The 20,771-nt window shown below is 41.0% G+C and overlaps 1 protein-coding gene across 1 annotated transcript; it reads left to right on the top strand.

Annotated features, from left to right (window-relative positions):
• Nucleotides 1-293: 293 nt before the first annotated feature.
• On the top strand, nt 294-18,899 carry LOC308224190 (guanylate cyclase soluble subunit beta-2-like; the record flags this gene model as incomplete). Its single annotated transcript, XM_080623915.1, is given in 19 exon segments — nt 294-373; nt 375-495; nt 497-558; nt 560-569; nt 1,280-1,353; nt 2,195-2,289; nt 2,484-2,644; nt 3,056-3,155; nt 4,304-4,524; nt 4,612-4,717; nt 6,347-6,450; nt 7,951-8,167; nt 11,879-12,199; nt 12,945-13,093; nt 15,315-15,461; nt 15,768-15,922; nt 17,419-17,618; nt 17,707-17,829; nt 18,644-18,899. Coding segments are annotated over 19 exon segments (2,598 nt in total). The 3' UTR covers nt 18,796-18,899.
• Between the last annotated feature and the right edge of the window lie 1,872 nt (nt 18,900-20,771).

The raw sequence follows: 20,771 nt of genomic DNA, 5'->3' as shown, positions 1-20,771 counted from the left end.
GAATACACTGATTCTCCCTGCAAACCTATCCTGGGGCACGTGTGGTTATTGACTCCACCACTGCTGTTCCTGCTCTGCTAAGACCGGTTTTAAGAAAGCCTTGTCAAGAGACACCTTCCTCTGGTCACCCTCTCGGCTGCTGGCCCAGCCGGGGCTTCAAGAGGTAGGGCCCTGTGTCCCCCCACGCTGGGCAGCCCCCCGCCGGGTCTACCCGCGCCATGTCCCGCCTGGCTGTGCCAAGGGCTCCAGCAACGGGGAACCAGCGGGATCAGGAAACTGCGGTCGTGATAGTGATGCCATTTCACCGAGATGCTCTTCGGCATCCCCCGGAATTCCTGCAACACCGGCAGCTACGGGAAACGCACGTTTTCTGCTGAAAGCCGGGCTGGCAGGCGGAGGGAGCCTCGGCAGCGCGTCTCTGCCTGCGGCTACCGGCTGTCATCGCGGGCGAGAGCGGCGGGGCCGGGCCTGGCCGTGCGGCCGTCCCCCGGCCAAAGCAGCGGGGCGGGCGCCACCGGCGGCGCTGGGGGAGGCGGCCGGAGCCCGCAGGCGGAGGCTGCGGCAGGATGGTGAGCGGCGGGCGGGATGCGGGGACTCCGCGGGCCGGGCTGCGGGGACCCGCTGGAGCGGGCGGGCAGCTCGGTCCCGCCGCCAGCCCCGGGCCATGGCGGGCTGCCTCTGGGGAGGGCAGCGGGAGGGGATGGTGGGGAGAAATCGGGACAGACGGCTCTTGGGGGCAGACAGCTACTACCTGAGAGACCAGCCGGGGGCAGGAGGCTAACCCGCGTTGCTCTGGGGGATGTGAACCGCACCATCCTTAGGCTGTTGCTGCTGTGATAGTGCTACTTAGGGTTATTCTTCCTACGTGTCGTCGTCGTCCGTCACCCACCCCCCCACCCCCCATCTCGAGTGTGCCGTTTGTCAGTACTAACGCAAAAAATAACAGTCACGGCAAAGCCAAACTTACCTACGCTGCTGCAGCGGTGCGTGGCTGCGGTTCAGCCACAGCCGGGAACGTGCTCCAGGCTGCGTGATCCCGAACCTGGTGCCTCCGGGCCCTTCTCTGCGCAACAGAATTGAGTGTGTTTGCTCTGTTTTTCTGAATGTTTGTGAAATGTTGAGGTAAAGGCTGTGATGTTCATTGGAAGGCATAATGGCTGTCAAACATTATTACTTCCTCTTTCGCCACATAAAATCTTAAATGTAAAAAGATGGCATGTTTGGGCTGTATTTTGAAAATAAGTATGGCTTTTCCATGTTCATGTGTTTGCTTTTACAGTATGGATTTATAAATACATGCCTGAAGTCTTTGGTGGTTGAAAAGTATGGTGAAGAAACATGGGAAAAATTAAGGTAATGTGTTCCCAATTAAATGTAAGGTATTGAAAGAAAATGCTCAGGAATTTAGGAGCAGAGGGTTAAGATTTCTCACTGGTAAACAGCAGCTGATGTGTACCTCAAGTAATTATAAGAAGTAACTAGCAGGGCAAAAGCAAGAGTTTCTTACCTTCACACTCTACTGATTTGTCCCAATTAACTTGTCATATCAGATAACTAAGGATGACATTTAGTCTTGCAGACAGTTGTGAAACAGATTTGCTGGCTTACTGGGACACTATCGAGAAGTAATTACACTGAAAAGATGTCATCCTTGATAGGAAGTTGGTTTAATACCAGCACTTTCAGAAAAGCAGCTGAATGTATCATCTTCTCTGGTTTTGCTTTTACTTTATGAGCTCTGTGATATTTTCCAAGACATAAAGATATATAAATGATACTTATATGCATAACGCAATAGCCACTGAAGCCAATATAAAAAGATAAGTTTTTGGTCAAGCCTATGGAGACCCGAGGGCTTGATATTTTTACCACATGGAACAATGACCCAGTAGACCAGAAGACAAACTAAGACTCCTCTTGCTTTAGCACCCCACAGTATGATGCTAGAGAGAGTTTACCATAATACCACAACATGAAATAGCAGAAATGGAGAGGTAGATGCCACCATTCAGCCATGCTAAAGCAACACCCTTAAACCATTAGGAGAAGTAGTGTGTTCCAATATAATGCTTGAAGGAGGAGGCTGAGAAGTGGTTTAACAGCAAACAGTGCTTAAATGAGTGCCAGTTGGGTCACCCAAGCATGTTACATTTACAGCACAGCTAGGACCAGAATATTGTCTTCTCTGTTGCAGACTGCAGGCTGGAGTCCAAGATTCTTTCTTGACTTTTGAGGTTTACAAAGATGAGATCACAATGCAGCTCGTTGACAAAGCCTGCAAAATATTAGGTAGGTGTCACTGTGCCTCAAAAGTGAACCATCCTGGGTCAAGCCTGAGACTGCAGCCCAGGTTTTAGTCTCCTGTGCTCTTTGAAATGCTCTCCTTATATGGCAGATTTTCTGCGTTCACTTTTAATCCATCTGACAGCATTTCAAGAGCTTCCATTCCTTTCTTATTCCTCAAGGCACCTTTATTTTGCCAGGTGTTCCTGCTGACATGGTTCTGAGAGAGTTTGGAGAGTATTTCTTTGAATTCTGTAAACGCTCAGGCTATGACCACATGCTGAGGACACTGGGTGGAAATCTCTATGAGTTCATAGAGAACCTGGATGCATTGCACAGCTACCTGTCCCTTTCTTACCAGGCAAGTTCAAGTAGTAATTACTGAGCAGGTATGGGTAAACTCTGCCAGAGGTCGCAGCCCAAGGAACAGCATCTCATAGGTGTGAATATATAAAAATATATATACATAAATAATAGAATAAAGGCTATAACAGGCTTTCCTATGTTTTGAAATGAATAACCTCAAAGTGTTAAGGCTATTTTAATTTTTTTTTTTCTGAGTAGTCCTCAGCATTAGATATTATTTAGACCATTGGCTCTAATGCACGGTAGATTTTCCTTCACAGATAAGCATATTTAATTTTCTGGCATTGAGCTTATTCACATGACTGCTTATTTTACTAAGACATGGGATGCTTTTGTACAAGTGGAATTCACCAGTTTTCTTCCTCAAAAAAAGATACTGAAGAGGTTTTTGTTTGTTTTTCCTCAGGAGATGAACGCACCATCTTTTAGAGTAGAAAAGAATGAAGATGGGTCAATGCATTTACATTACTATTCAGACAGAAGAGGTCTGTGCCATATTGTGCCAGGTAATCAGATAGAACGCAGAGTACAGATCATATGGTAATGCAATATATATGCCGAGTAATCATATAGTTGCAGTTACACTTTGCTCAGATTTCAGAATCCTTTTTCAGCTCAGGACTGGCCACGGAATTGGAGCCTGGTAGAACTTAGTCACCAGGTACCTGCCCTTGGTATTTTCCTACTGCCTGATCACTCCTAGTTCCCAGTAGCTTCTATCAAGATTTATGATATGAAAACCCAGGTCATAAGGGTCCATTCCTGCTATAGAAGGCCTATAGAATTGCCTTCCTGGAAGAAAAAATAAAGTTCATGATGTGTATTTTGTCCAACTGTTGATCCTTTCTCAGAGACTCCTGCTCCTTAAATTACAGTGAAATAGAAATTATAGTTGAAGACATCCACCCATTCGTCCTGTAACAAATAGTCCTCCAGTACATGCAATCTGTAAAACTACTATTGAACCCTGCTCAAAACTGAATCTTTTACCAGCATTTTTAGGAACCTCCACGGTTGTACTTCTGCAAGGGCTAAATAACTGTAAGTCTGTTAGAGATGATCATATTCATTTCTTTCATAGATACTGCTGAATTTAGAAGCCTATCAAAACTTACCGCTTTGTCAAAACTCATTTCATATTCCTATTGAAGCACAGAACTATTTGGAATTTCAGACAGAGCTTTTCATGTAATTGTCCAGTATTTTGCCTAATAGCTAAGCAGAAATGAGAGGGCTGTTGTTACATCTTCATGAAAGATAATTCCTTCCTTTCAAAAGAAAATGGTCTGGAACAACAGAAAAGGATAGTTACAGCTCTTTAGAATCCCTGAACTTTTTGAGTTAATAGGAATTAATGTTGCTGGTATGTATGACTATTTGGACACATTCTTCTAATATCCTGCTGAGCTGCTTCTATTAAAAATAAGTATTTGGCATCAGACAAGGCAAAAGAAACAGTAACTTTAAAACTTATCTCTAATGCACATATTCTTATCACAACAACAATAGTAGGAATGACATAGGTTGATTTCTACTTCCAGAGTCCTTTGGAAAAATGATTTTAGAAACAGTGAAATTCCACTGTGGGCCCTCTAAAAGGGGAAATGGAAAGGGTTTGTTCTTGGCAATACTTTGTCTTTTGTTTCTCCTTCAGGAATCATTGGTGCAGCAGCCCTGGATTTTTTTAATATTGAGCTTTCAATGGAAATAGTCAATCAAACAGAAGAAGAAGAAAGAACTGGGAAAAAAGAACATATTGTTTTTCTTGTTACTCAAAACCCTGTATTTTCATACAAGGAAAGAAATGAATTTTCCTCCTCACCTCAATATGTTGCTGACTCTGCAAAACAAATTGAGAACCAGCAGAATAAAGAGGTATTGTAATAGTCATTATCACTGTATTATTAAAATATGATTTTAATAAAACCACCCTTGAATTTCCCTCTGGCCTTATTTCAACAGGACCTTGAAAAAGGCAAGAATACAGTTAGAGACAGAGGAAGCTCTGTTTGTCCTGTCAAGAAAAGTCACTGGAAAACAATAAGAGGAATAATCACACTAGGAAGAGGTGAGAGATCATTCAGAGGGAGCTTGTCACCATTTCTGAGTCCTCAGTAAGACAGTCAGTAAGCCTCCGCCTCTCCACCCACCAACCATTTTGAAGTTACCGTTCATATTTCCTCTGCCTCTTTTCAAAATGTTTCTGGTTATGTTTCTTTTGGTTAGACACTGGTAATCAAAGAAGAATTGCAGATAATAAGCATGCTTAGTAATGATAGACACTTAAATGGAATATGACCTGTCACTTCTGTCTCTTAAACAGGATTTTCATCTGAAATGTATTCTTCTATAAAATGACATTGTGTGGTACATTTGATGTTTTCTTCTCATGTCACCAGAGATCTTCTAGCCTGATGATGAATTTTAGAGTGTTTAACTTAGTAGATGCTATCCTTTCCAAAGTTACCAACTGTAGTAAATTGTGAAAGCCAAATTACACCTACTGCTACCAAAAATCTACTGCCAATCTAGTAATCTCTGTTTATACCTTCATGTATGATATGTTTATACATCTTTACAAAACAGAAGGATTTTTTTCAGTCAGGATCTTTTAACTCCCCAAGAGGAATGAGAATCCAGCTAAGTATCGCCAAAATGTCTGGATTCTGTGAGGAGTGAAAAATTGAACCTGGTACCATCTGGTGCAATGTCACATGCATTACAAGGGAAGATATATTGAGTAATGAATTAACATATATTCAAAATAAAACTTTACAGTAGCATTATTACTTAAAACCAAAATAAAATCCTTCAACAACAAGTGCAAGGGTTATCAAGAGCTAGACTTTGAAAAATGAAAAACCCATGCTGCCTTACCCCGAAGCAGTAAGAGGTCTAAAACTTGGGGCCTGTATTTGTAATCTTTTTCACCAGTCACCTAAATGACTTGAGCATTTGTTATCAAACAGACTTTACTGCAGTAACTGTTGTAGCCACCTTCTGGGAGACAAAGATCACTTGAACTAATCATCCTTTTGATCATTGTGGGTTACTGGGTAATCCAGTTTATACTGCGAAGATCAAAGGCTTTGGGCGCTTCAGTTAGATGAACCCTTTTGTTTTACTCATTCATTTTAGAGAAATTTCTGTTTGCTAGATCTGTAGATAGCTCCTCTGTAGATACGTGACTATTTTGTAAAAAAACTCCAGGTAAATAAAATATAAATCAAACAGTAATTTGATCTTTGTGCTACAGTTCTTATTATAGGATACTGAAACCCAGACCATGCTGGATTTTTTATCCGTATGTGGTCCTTAGTAGCTAGCAAAATATATTAAATGTACTTCTGTGTACATTTTTTGTGTGATACAGCTGTGTTATATTGCCATGATATCTGCAAATTCATAGAGCAGTAATGTCTACAGTTGTTCATCTAGTCTTACCATTTGATTCCACATAATGTACCTAATGCTCTGTGCTTTTTGAACTCTCAGCCTACTCAGATCAGTTGCTAATCAGCTGTGGATTAAACTGGAGAGCATTTAGCACAGATGTATGCACTTTTCTGGACCCACACACAGTGTACTTCATCTTTGCTCATTATGATATAAGGTTCTGTCCCAGTGCTGAAAGGTAATGCTGACTGGTTTGATGAGGTGCAACCCAATTAAAAGCTACACATTTATCTTGCCACAGGTAAGCTCCTGAGAGGATTTGATCCTGTTTATCCCAAGAGTCTTTGGATTGACACAAAAACATTTTGCAATGGACTTCCTTTTCATATGGTTTTTGACAAAGAGGTAGGACAAGCATGTGGTAAGGGCCTTTAGTTTGCATTAACCATATAGTAACTTTCTTCTGTTTTGTCTGTCCTACAGTTCACTGCCGTGTGTGCTCTGTATACAGCACACACCCATTTGTAGGATTTGCAGAAGTGCTCCATACAGTGACACATGATAGGAAGTCACTCATAACAGTTGGATCTGGATCATTTCAGAGAGGAATCTCCTTTGCATGTCTGAAACAGCTGCAGATACGCCAACAAGGTTTATTGCAGCAGTCTATTCATTACCCAACACTGAACAGAATTTTCTGAGGTTCCTGGCCACCTTCCTGTACTTGGATATGCCAGAGACATGACCCATCCTTTAAACTGGCTTTGTACTTTTGTACTTGTAGCTAGTCACCCTCTCTTCCCAGTTACTAATCTATCCAAAGGCTTTGCTGCCAGCTGAGGCTCTGCATGTGCCTGCTGGGAAAAGCCAGCTATCTACTAAATCTGGCAGCATGCAACCTCATCTAGTAGGAATTAGACCCAAAAATCTCTGTATCTTCCAGGGAAAGATTGAGTCTCCTCTCCTGTGCACACATACTCTGCAGCAGTGGAATTGCCCTTGTCTTGGCAGGGACTGCCCTGAGTCTGGTTTCCAACCAGAGTTCCCAACGAGCTCCAGTTCCTCTTGCTCACAATTCTGTACACAGAATTTTATCTTAAAACAGGAGCAAAGAAAGGAGAAGCTGAGAATAGGACAGCAGAAAAAAGCTGAATACAGGCACTCAGAGAACATGTTTCAGCATCACATCGACAGAGATTCCAGAGCGCATAATCCAGAGCACATAGTCCGCTTTTTGCCACTGTCCACATTAGCCAAAGTTCAGAGTTTTAAACCTTTCAATACATCCAGTCTCCATAATCTGATAAAATTACTAGTGTGGAGAGATGGCAAGTCCTGCATACTGGTAGCTAAGTTAGAGCTTCAGTAGCTCTGATGACAAGCAGTGAAGGCAGGGTGGACATTTCTGTAGGAGTTGAACGCTCATGTATGGTCAGCAGGCTGAAAGAGAATAACTAAACCTCTACACAGCAATGGTTAAGAGAAGGTAACCCATGGCATCCATTAGAAAATTCATATTTGCCAAGACATTTTATGCCACAGTTATTTTCTTTCGGGCATGCAAGGGACACTGTGATATTGCTTATTTTCAATTGCAGCTATCTGTAAAGCTATTTGTTAGGCCCGCACCAATGTAAATAGATAACTTCTTTTCTTTGTAACTATTGAAAGGGAAGAGCATTTGGATAATAATACTCCTTTCTGGGGACTTTGTCTTGCTGTGAAGGACACTCATTCAGAGCTTTGTGGTAAAACACTAATAAAATAGAAACTTTGCTCAGAAATAAGCTATGTAGTATAGCAAGCCAAAGTGCATCTAAGTGCATAAACAATGACCTGCTATAGCTTGGCCAGAACCTAAACAGGATATGAATTATAACACATTGTTCATATTTTCTTTTTAAGCTCAGAGTGAAGCAAGCTGGTGTGAGCATTCAAAAGATTGTACCTGGCCTTCAGACCATGGGCATCTGCTTGGATCACTATTTCAGTATTGTTCACCCAGAAGTACCCTTCACCATCTCTAGCATTCAGAAATTCATCAACAGCCAATTTGTTTTCCAGACTAGAAGAGAAATGATGCCAGAGTCATGGAAACAACGGCCAATGTTAGAGCTGAGAGGTACTTCACTGTTTTCAATAGCTTAAGTATTCATATTAAATCAGGAATTATGCTGGAGTTGAACTAATGCCTTTCTGTAGGCTCCTGGCTTCACATAAATCCTATAAATGGCTTTGTCTTTGTGTAGTGAGGAGAAGATGGTTCTGTTTAGAGACTGTACCATAAGATACTTGTAGACAAATTCAGCTATTACCTCACCAGATTTTGAAGGCTTTCAGTTGGAAGTAACAACTGTGTTTCCATATGAAAGGCTTAGAAAGACACTGTTTTGCCAATGCTGCAAAATCATCTTTGCAGGTTTCCTGAGTAACACGGGCAAGGTCAAAGGAGGATTAGATTGTTTTCTGAACCACCTCTAATCTCAGTTATTCATAGTCGCAGAATTTACTCAACTCCAGTTGAGTTTGGAAGGGACCTCTGGAGATTGTCTAGTCCATCCCAACTCAAAGCAGAATCAACTAGAGCAGGTTACTTAGGACCATGTCTAGTTGGGTTTTGAGTATGTTCAAGGATGGAGACTCCGCAACCTCCCTGGGTGACCCATTTCAGTGTTTAACCACCCTTACAGTTAAAAGGTTTTTTTCTTATGTTTAAATGGAATTCTTGCATTCCAGTTAGTGTCTGTTGTCTTTTGTCCTTTCATTGGATAACACTAAGAAAATTTTTTACTCCCTCCTATGAGGTTATTTATAAATATTGATAAGCTCCCTCTCGGGGCCTGTCTTCTCTAGGTTGAACAACCCCATCTCTCTTAGGTTCTCTTTACATGACTATGGTCCAAGCCTTCCCAGGTTTTCCATTCTTTACTTCTTGAAAATAGGAGTGACATTTACTTTCTTCCAGTCGTCAGGAACATCAACCAGTCACCATGACTTTCAAAACTAATTGAGAGTGTCCTCACAATGACATTGGCCAGCTCCCTCAGCACTCCTGGATGCACCACATCAGTTCTTGTGGACTTCTGTATATGAAATCTATTTAAGTGTTTACTAACCTGAGCCTCCTGTGCTGATAGCTGGACTTCATCACTCCAGACTTTTTCTACTGGTCTCAGGGCCCTCAGATTCCTGAAGCATGATTCTTACCAGCAAAGACTGAAGCAAAGAAGACACTGAGTGCCTTAGATTTTCCATATCCTTTCTCAGCAGACCCTTTGCCCCATTCAGCAGCAGGACCACATTTTCACTAGTCTTCCTTTTGCTACTCATATACCTGTTGAGGCCCTTCTTGTTCCTCAAAAGATGAAACTCCAGGTGGGTTTTGTCTTTTTCAGTCCTGTCTTTTCCTCCAGGGTGACCTGACCCAGATTTCACCTCTTGTATTCTTTTTTTTTTTTTATATTTGAGTTTAGCCATGAGCTAAACTCAGAAACCTCAGGAATTGCTTGTGCCTTGCTGTGTCCAGCAGATATCAAAGTAGCTAAAGTCCACCATGAAGCTTCCTGCACTTGTCTTAATAAAGACTCATCTACGTGTTCTTCCTGAGCAGCACATCTGTAGCAGACACCTCTGTATCTAGAAGTTCTCAGCTGGCTCATCATCAAGCCCTAAGCAGAGCTCCGTGCATTTCCCTTGCTCTTTCACATAAAAGGTAGCTTCCTCTCCTTGCCAGCCAGTCCTTTCTAAAGAGTCTGCATTCATCCTTTGCAGTACGCCAGGTGTGTGAACTACCCACCAAGCCTCTACCACCCCCTGAAACTGCACACAGACCTCTAGTTCCTCATGTTTTTTCCCTGTGCTGTGCACATTTGTGTACAGGCACCTCAGAGAGTCATGCTCATTCCTAGGAAAGGTTTCCCCCATAATTTCCCCATGTTGTTCTTTGCAGAGGTTAGAAGCAAATATATAATGTTAGGCATTACTCTGGGTGATCCCTGCAACATGGTTGTATTTTTACTCTTGGGCTTAGTTGGGATTCAATGCCAGTTGCTCTGTGAACCTTCCCCAGCCCTCAGCCACAGCCTTCTGCTTCACTGGGGACCCGTGGAAGGGACACAATGCCAGTCTTCAGAGTCAGCTTCTGCTTGTGGAGCCACCATGCTCAGCATGGAGATGCACTGAGCTGTGTGAAAGTAACTGTCCAGGTCTCACCTCCCCATAGCTCTACACATCAGCCTATGCACCCGACACAAATTGTTTTGCACTGCTAAGAATTTTCTTTGCCAAAGGAATTACTACTTTGCACATGGAACATCTCAAACCCAGCCACCCAGCACAGGCAATGCCAGTTCACAGGCATTGGGTTGCATCTTTGGCACACACGGACAATAATGAAACATGGGGTGAGCATTCCCATGATAATACAATGCAAGCATCAATCCTGCCAGTGCCCTATTCCTGTGTTCTGGGCAAGGGGGGGCAGGGTCGAGGGAAGTGCTTAGAGACAAAGTCCTGATAACATTGCTACAGCTGGAGGAAAGAAATGGTTTCTCCCGTGCCTCCATGCATGTTGATTCCTAAAATATGAATACATGATTCATTCTTAATTTATGCCTTTGAGGGGCGTTATGTGCTATTGGCTGGGTTTCAAGTGTGGATAAAAATAGATTAGTTAGCTGTGCTTTTAGTTTCTGTAGTCACATTCTCAGATCCTGATTTCTGTCTTCACCCCTGCCCCCTCCACCCCCTAAAGTTACATAAGAATTTACAAATTGGAATTATTTTATTTCCTTGATTTTTCTGAGAGGAATGAGGTTGGAATGATTTTCTGCTGTGTGCAAGTAACTGTAATGGCATTTGGTTTAAGTGTTCTGTGACCTCAATTTTGCTCCTCTGAACTACGTAACATGGCCTAATTTTCCCTTCTCTCCTTTCACCTTTACGTAATGAGTGCCAAATCTGATATTCCTGAGATTCAGTAAAAAACAGAGATAAGGGAGACCTTGAAAAAAATAGTGCTACCAAAACGAGGAACTTTAGTCACAGGTACAATTTTACTTCCTCTTATACTGTCAGGGTTAATTCACATTGTATATCTACTGATCCAATCTGCTGCTCATCCAGTTGCCCTGGGGATGGGGTGAGAGAAGAAGAAATAAATAGGAATTCCTAGATTGCTGTTCAGAAACCAAGGATACTTATGAAGCAAATAAAGAATAATAACAATAATAAAGTATGAAAAACCCAAGCACATAACCAAATCTCAATTGAGAAAACAACAACTCACCTCCCCACCAAAAATCCATTCTACTTTTCAGGCATTTTTGTACCTGCTTATTTAGGTGACCATAGTGACTGAAAGCTCCAGCTCCCAGGAGGAAAGCTCTGCTGATTTTATTTGCCTACATATTATCCACTATGAAATTAAACTTCGAATGTTTCACTTAATCATTGCGAGTCTCAGTTCCCCTGTGTGTGATGCTGACTGACTAGATTCAGGAACGGCTCAAGAACTAGTAGCAGAGGAGAGATGCTGTGAGCACTGGGGTTCCTCATGAAATGAGGACCTGAAGAATGGTTGGGCTCTGCCTAGCAGTTGCAATGAGGGAGTGACTGCTTTCTGGATCCTGATTATCTTTCTATTTGCCTCATGTACCTCCTCTAAACAAGTCCAGCTCTAACTCCCTGAAACAGAGTAATTACTGTGTTGATCCAGACCCTACCAAAAGCCACTGTCCTTAGAACTCGCCCCCTAAAATTGAGATCAGCAATGCTGAGCATCACGCAAAGGTCCAAGCTGCTGAAAACTCTTACCAGTACTTGTTTCAAACAGGCCAGATGATCTGGATGGAGTCTCTACAGTGCATGCTCTATCTCTGCTCACCTTTGCTTCGCACTTTGCATGAACTGGAAGAGCGACAGATGCATATTGCAGACATTGCACCTCACGACGTGACCAGAGATTTGATTCTTCTCAATCAGCAGCGACTGGCAGAGATGGAGCTCTCTAACCAGCTGGAAAGGAAGAAGGAAGAACTGCGGATACTGTCGAAGCACCTGGAGGAAGAGAAGAAAAAGACTGAAGCTCTGCTCTATGCCATGCTTCCTCAGCATGTTGCCAACCAGCTGAAAGAGGGGAAGCGAGTTGAGGCAGGTGAATGAACAGCATGCATTCATGCACCAGGTGATGGTGATAGAGCGACAGGGGTGCTGGCACAGTCCTTTGCCACTATCATGGAGTACATTTTCAACTTGGTGACATTCATGGGTAGGAGGAGAATCATAGACTCTTAATCTCTCTGGTAATAAAGATTAGACTACTCTTTAAAGCAAAGGTTTGGAAACTGTTTGCAAAAAAGTTTCCTAGGAGGTGAAAGGTGGTAGCAGCTGACCATTCAGGCAACAAACTTCAGTGTTTCAACAGTAAACTGAGATTTTATTTTTAACATGGTCATAAAAGGAAACGGGGTCTCAAAATGAAAGGAATAAAGAAATTGCTTTTTCTTGGAAAATTCTCACAGTTCATCTTTGCTATCTATAAAGCTAGCATCATAATGATTCCCATTTTTATTAAGTATAGCAAGTAAGAATATGCTTAAATTCCCTTTAGTAAGCACACATATGAAGTTAGGAATAAAAAGCTGGGTATATCCTGAATATGGATGGACAAAGGGATGTGTTCAGATGCCTGACTGAGATGTGCGATGACTCTTATATTTGATATACTCTTATATCGGCATCTCTCTCTCTCATATCAGTGCCCATATATGAGTATTACAATTGATGGGTCATATGTCCTAGAAAAATGGTGAGAAAGTAATCTTTGCAAACAAGTCTCAAACAGATGGTGTGATTGTCCAGCTATTACAAATACTTACTACTGGTCTTTCTGCTCACAGGAGAGTTCAAGGAGTGCACTATATTGTTCAGTGATGTTGTGACCTTTACCAACATTTGTGCCCAATGCGAGCCTATTCAGATAGTTCTCATGTTAAATTCAATGTACCTGCGATTTGACAGACTGACCACTGTGCATGATGTGTACAAGGTATGTACTGATCGACAAGGCTGTAGAAATCATCTTGGAAAAGATTTTCCTGTTGTCAGGTTGTTTTGTTTGTTTTGTTTTGTTTTTAAATGCACTTAAATCCTCTTCCCCCCAGCATGATTTTAGGTAAACCATAAAATATTGCATATTTGTAGTGGCCACACAGAGAAGCTGAAAAACAGGCAGAGGTGTGATTAAATATGTTTAAAATTTTCAGACATGTCTGTCATGGGTTAGTCACTTTCCTCAGGGTTGCACCTGAATACTGCTCTTTCATACATCTGTCTTTCAAATGCCTACCAACATGATGGGATATCTTAGTTTATGGACCAATTTGAATAATTTTGCTAGTTCTTTTATTCCAACCTGTTGTAAATAGGTCGCTATGTCCCCTTCAGTGGGAAATAACATTATGAACTATACCCATATAATACTTTGACTTTGATTTGCTTCATGGAGGTCTCCAGCGATGGTATAGATCTCCTGTTGACCCCAAAGGATTGAATAGATCTAGACTGTAATGTATGTCTTGGCTCCAAACTCTGCTGGAAGGATCAGAGCCCTGGTTGACATATAATAATAGCATTATTAACATCTCCAGAGCTACTCAGATTTGATGAGCTGAAGAGCAAGTCCCAAGTTTCTGTCTGTCCCCACCACGTTAATTATTTAGGAAGGCAAAAATAGTAAAGGGTGAAATCCAAGTCTCATTCATTCCTTGCTCAGGCAAGGCATGCAGTTCATCCTGCAATAAATTGTACTAGGAAATCAGAAGCATTTCTGACTTGGCAAAGAAACTGTGTTCAATAATTGAAGCATCCAGGATATGGCCCACAGATTTTAGGATAAATTAGAATTATATTCTAAATCATCCATCATGAGTAAATTATCTGTCACTATAATAGTCTCCTTTTGATGCCTGTATATAACTCCTATTAATATTGAAGGAGGTGACTAGGATACAGGAGTGAGGTTGAGATTACTATTTCAGGGAATTGAGAAAGAAATAAACTACTGAAATTGATCAAAGACACTTGGCTCAAGCTTATAAACATCTGAAGGTATGAATAAAAATCATGTTAAATTAAATCTCCTGCCATGACTGAAAAATAATTAGGGTATCTATTTGCATTAGTAACTTCTTACAGCTGTTTTTAATTTGTTACAGAAAATTACTGCATTTCTATGGGGTTGGCTATCTGACAGAAAACATGTAGAAGAACGCATTTTTCAAGACTAACATGATGAACAGTTTTAAGTCATTATGTTAATGAACAAACCCAAAGATGAAATTATGTTCCTGCTCTCCTATTGGTGTTCATTTTTAGGAAATCAAATTAATCTGATTTAAACTGACCTGTTACTTACTGGTGGTAAATGTAACAGTGAAGTCTCGTAAGAGCAGTTTAGAAAATTTCCTTAATGTGTAACAGTTTTTACAGTGAATTTTAGACATTTGAGAATTCTGTGTTGCAAACAGGCCTATTCTATTCCCAAGGACAAAGCCCGAACTATTTCTCAGGTGCCTTATCAGGCACTTCAAGGGGACCGGATGCCTGAAGGAGGACAAACCCTTCACCATTTGTTTCACATCCGCAGCTTTTTGCGGGAAAACAGCTGGTTGTAAGGAAGGATGCTCCTGAACTGCTTAGTTAACACTTTGCATTCTCTGACATACTGGAGATTGAAGGTTTCTTAATTGCATGTGAACCCCTTAGTAATAATAATAATAATAATCAGCAGTGAGTAGGCTCCCTTTCTGTATTGTGGCTTTAAGAAAAAGAAATGTCTTTTGAAAAAGAAACATGCTTTTAACACCACCCGTGAATTAGAGCTAATTAAGAGGATTCAGCTGTCAGATAACCTCCTGGCTTAGGAGTCTGTGCCTGGAGGTAGCTCTTTGCATATAGGTCTGCCCTGGGTAAGAGGAAAACAAAAAGTCAGACACTTCCACAGCATCTCTTTCTCCTTTGCGTCTGTGATGCTGATATCTAAAATGTGTCAGGTAAGCAGGGACAGAATGCATTGAAATTTTTAGTGTGAAGTCAAGAAAGATCCCAATCTCAAGGAAAGTCACATGTGCTAGAGCTCTTTTGTGATTGGAAACATCTTTTAGAAGAAAGGAGGAGTTGGTGCAGATAAGATAAGCCCCAGACAGCAAAGCACTAACCTGAGCAAGACATTTATGGTATGCTGACGTACTTGTCCCTCTCAATTAAAGGTGGAGACAATTGGAGATGCCTATATGGTAGTAGGTGGGGTCCCTGTGCCTGTATCCACTCATGCTGAGCGAGTTGCTAACTTTGCCTTGGGGATAATAATAGCAGCTAAAGATGTGCAGAATCCAGTTTCTGGAAACCCTATCCAAGTAAGTTGTTAACACAAAGGTGCATGTGTGTCTGTCTGCTTCTTGGGTTGGTCTTCTGGTTAATGTATTGCAGTAGGACATCAGAGAGCTTCTTCTGACTCCTCTGTGACTTTGGGAAAGGCCTATGGTACATTTTGGTAAAAAAAATGGGTACATTTTTCATGAAGAGCATCTCCCTGTGGATATTTGATATTTTACTGATGTCCATTGTTGTGTTAGGATGAATTTTTAGGTGGCTGGATAGCATTAAGAAAGATGTTAAATAATAAGTGACATTTTTTGGGGGTGTTTTATGTCTTTGTAAAGATTAGAGTTGGGATCCATACAGGTCCTGTTTTGGCTGGAGTTGTTGGAGAGAAGATGCCTCGTTACTGCTTGTTTGGAGACACGGTGAATATAGCTTCCCGGATGGAGAGTCATGGTGTCCCAAGTAAAATTCATCTAAGCTCCAGTGCCTATCAGTAAGTAACTATGATGGAGACTTTCCCTGTTAAAAGCTGGGCTAAAACCAACTGCCTTGATAACTGCAGCTTTCAGTATTTCATGTAAATGATGCTGTGTTTAGTCACTGATTTATGCATTTTACTTACAAAGAAAAATCACGGCTTTCAAAGAGTTTTATTCGTTCTGACTATTTCAAATGCATTTGTATGTGAAGCCAGAGGTTTGAGGTTTGATCCTAGAGAGCAAACTATGGGAAAAAAATAATTGTGATAGCTTATTTAGAAGTACGGATAGAATGATGTGGATGCTAGAAAGGCACTTAGAACATTTGATATCCTGAATATCTCTCTGAGCACAACAGTTTGTCGTGAAAAAGAATTAACTGCTTAAACCACTGTCTTATTCATGCAGTGAGTAATTTACTTTCCTGAACCTCATGTCACTAAAATCAAATACTGTATTTCAAGGATTTTATGTGTGCCGGAAGTGGAAGTGAAGACAAGCTCAAAGGAGTACAAAAATATTGTCTGGGCACATAGGAATGATATTAGGAAAGCTAGAGCTCAACTAGTATTGAAATGGCCAAGGAAGGTTCGAAGGCAGTAAAAGGAGCTTCTGCTGTAATAGCAGAATAGTGTAAATGGAAACATGGGCCTGCTATGGCAGGTGATTTAGTGACAGTGCCCTGAATAAAGGCTGAGTTACTCAAGGCCTCTCTTGCCTCTGTCTTCACTGACAATGTCTTCAAGGTCCTTGCACTTAGAGTCAGGGTTCAAGGAGCAGGTAAAGTACCAGTACTGGAAGAGGATCAGGTCTGGGGTCTTTTGAGAAATCTTTATCTATTGAAGTGTACGGGATCAGATGGGATACCTCCAAAGGTAATGAGAGCACTGGGTGATGGCATTACAGTGCTGCTGTCATCTTTGGAAGGTCATGAAGATCAGCAGTGTAGCAACTCAAGAAAGCCAGATGTTACACCTACATAGAAAAATGGCAAGGAGACACTAGTGAACTGTAGGCTGGTCAGCCTCATGTCAGTCACATGACATGTCAGCTGATGAAAATCAAGTCTTCTTGAAAGCCATTTCTGACACATGAAGAAGGCAATTGGGAGTAGCCACTCTAGATTTGCCAGGAGTAAATCATGACTGATGAACTGATTGAATCATGATTGCCTTCTCTGATGCAATAAATGGAGATAGTTTTGTCAAACTGATATTGGCTGCCTCAGTTCTTAATTTCTATTTACTGGTCAGTAAGAACTCTCCACCACACTAGAGTATTTGACTATGTGATCCATTGATTTTTGATCAGGCTGTACATGGAAAGCTATAAAAGCACAGCAGGCTTGAATAAACAGTTGAAACAAACCCTCAGTTTTTCATGGATCAATACTGTTTTTTCCCAGACTGTTGTGATTAGATTGCTTAGATTACAATAGCTTATCTAAAGCATTGGTGTCAATTTTGTTAATCTTGAATTTTCATGTGTCATTTTGCTTCTGATACTTTAGATGCCTAAAATACAAGAATTTTGAGATGACTGAAAGAGGAGAAATAGAAGTAAAAGGCAAAGGAAAAATGCACACGTACTTCCTCATTAGAAATAAAACTGCAACTGAGAACGAGATTATGGGAAGGCCAATGAAAGACTTAGATTCTGGCCGTGAATCTGCTCAGTCCATTCAAGAAGGCAGGATGGAAACAATACCAGGTAGAGCCAACTTGACATAGCTTTCCTTCCTTGAACAAATGAATGTTAATAAAACTCAATTAAGTATCTTTTTCTGTTCTTCTTTCAGCTACTCAGACTCAGCCAGAGAAGGACCAGACTCCAGCCATTGCAATGAAATATATTGATGGCCCCACAGATGAACAGAACAGCCTCAAAAGAAGAAATCAAGCAAAAATTGCAGATTTAACAGGTAGTCATTTAGTTACCATCCAAAAAAGACAACAGAACTAGGAAGTAACTGAGGCTTAATCTTGCAGCATCATTATATTCCTCTTCTGAATAACCATTGTTTTAGTCAAGCCAGAAATTCATGCCAACATATCATGCTGGTGAAACTAACCATTCTGCACACTCTTTAGGGCCAAACAGATACACTTTCAGAGCAATCCCAGGTGTTAATTGTGCACTAGGGAGAAAGAAGCTGACATAGCTGTCAAGCCTCAGAGTCCTTCTGGCAGTGCAGAACAGAATGGCTAAACGTTAGACCGCTCTTCCCATGAACAGCCCCATTTGTTCACATACACGTTTTGGTTTTTTTTTTTTTTTTTTCCTAGAAAAGCTGTCATTATTTGTAGTTATGGGGAAGCCCTTATTGACTCCAGCCTGAGAAAGAGAGAAATCACTGGCTATGCACCTGGCTGTCCTCAAGCCAGTTTCCTGCAGGAGTCAGAAGGATTTATCACCATGCCCAAAGTTCATTCTGTTTTGAAGTAGCTGATAGTGAATTTGATAAAATTTGATGCCAATAGTCTAATCTAATGCATTTGATTTACATTGCACGATTTGATATACATTTGATGCCATAATAGTCTAATCTAATGCAACTCTACTGATGTGTTTTGTGGATTTTATACAGACAAAATACGTTGTTGCTGATTAATAGGAAATGTTTTACTCCCTTTCCTCCCATGTGCTTAGATGTGGTGGTTAATCCAGTATATGGTGCTGACAAACACAAACCTGCAGTCACTAAAAACTCACACTGAAGGAGTATTTCCTTTTAGGTAAAACTTACGATTCCAAAAGTGATGTGAGTCTCCACGGCAACCAGCATGCAGATGATGGTTCTTGTCCTCCAAACCAGGGAAGAGTCAAACCTGCTACTGAAGAACCACGGAATAGAAACATTCGTTCTAATTTTTGCACTTTACTCTAAGTTTCTTACTTTTTACATTAAAACAAAGCAACTTTATTATGATTTTGTGCAGTTTGCTGTTGTGCTGATTTGTATATTGCATACCACATGATTTTTTTTTTTAAAAAAACCACAAAACCAAAAAAAAGAAAAAAGACATCACAGTTTTCAGCAAAAAGAAAACAATGGAGGATTATTTTTTTTTTTACTCAATCTTTATGTGCCATATAATACTCCCGCTGGAGAAGAAAACCACCGAAAGATGCTTTGAAGATGTATTTTTCAGCCTCTGCCATGTCTTTGAATATCCCTACGTAAAAATCACTTTTTGTTATCTGATGCAGCAACTGAGAAACTGACTCATTCCGCTAGAAATATTCCTACTCAAACGAGCACTTGCCATAAAAGAAACATTCCTTGAAGTGACCATCTCTCCTGACTTGACATAGCCAACAACTTCCCTGTGTAAGGTTAGCAGAATTTGATCCACATTCTCACTGTGATGGCAGATTAATCTATTAACAAGTCTTTTGTTGAGTAAAGGCATTGTGCAGCAGACATGCAGAATAGATCTACTACAACCTGTATTTTTCCTTCCTGAAGAGAAAGTATTGTGTACTTTATAGCACCCAACAGCAAAATGAGATCTGCGACATTTGAACCATACTGTGCTTAGATAATTGTAGAAGGATACGCACATAATGGAGTTATGTAGCACTGAATTCATCACAACACTGAAGGACTATTCAAGGCCTATGAAATACTTGAGACCTTCAAATAAGTTGCAAGGTAATTTCTCAGCTAAACAAAACTGAAGTTTCAGGTCTAGAGAGGAAACGTGTCAGTGCTAGAATTAATGTCATCAGTGTCATTGAAAATAACAGCATGAAAGATCAACATCGCTTACCTTGCTCCTCAGCTCCTCAGCTGAATTTATTCCATGCTGATACATCCTTAGGTTACGCCTGAGAAAAACTGAAGTTCAGCTGTCAGGGATTTAAGACACAGGAGCAAAAATACAATGGATATAAAGGTTGTGAGCAATTTTGGCACACATAAGTTGTGCTCTCACTCCTAAATAAATGGAGCTTGGAGTAGGTGGAATGTGCTTGTACAGGGTGGTTTGGACAGAAGATGTGCCACATATAACAATACCCACTTTGGACGTGGATTCATTGTCTAAGGATGCACACCATTTGAACTTCGAGCAAGAACTCACTGGAGAAGATGATAATATTGCTCCTCTGTTACAGTCTGGAGCATCACATTTCCACCTCTGTGTCTGCAGCAAGAGTGAAGCTCCTTAAACACCAAGCAGAGAGGTAAGACTGATGAAAGGCATTTTCTCCTCTCTATAGTACAAGAAGATGAAATTTCACCTGGTTAGATTTTATTTTTTAATCTGTGAGACTGTAGCTCCCCTGTCTGGGTGCTCTATAGCTCTGTCTACGTGAGCAAGTAGTTCAGACCAGCAGAGGAGGACGTGTCAAACAAACAACAGTGCTGTTAACCACACTATAGGTATTTCAGAGGGCTTGCTAGTGTGCTCCCATGCACTAAATAACCGTTAGCTTTTGGAGCACCTTATAAGCACATCCTCTGACTTAGTTTCAACAGTAAGAAATCCATTCGACTGCTTTGAGACCACTCTACAACACGAAACAAAGCACAGTGAGTGAGTTTGACCAGCAAATTCCCTCAGGAGGGTACTCCTGACTCTGGCTGAGATGGTGACATGGATACATCCTTTAACATTAGCACTTTCCATGGTACAGCTGAGCAGCACCATTCTGGGAGAGTGCAGTTTTACAAATGGCAGGATTTATCTATTTATTTATTTATAAGGATTTTTCTATCTAGGCACTGTTCATTGTTTTGGCAAGGGTGAGGTCTACTGTAGGCTGAAGATGCATCTCAAGATTATTAAAGTTGAGTATCAAGATTTCAGATATTTGACTGTGTGCTACCCTTAAGATACACAGCATCTGAATTTTACC

Source organism: Psittacula echo, assembly GCF_963264785.1.
Source record: "Psittacula echo genome assembly, chromosome: 7".
NCBI lineage: Eukaryota > Metazoa > Chordata > Aves > Psittaciformes > Psittacidae > Psittacula > Psittacula echo.
This window is presented reverse-complemented; position numbering and strand designations above follow the sequence as displayed.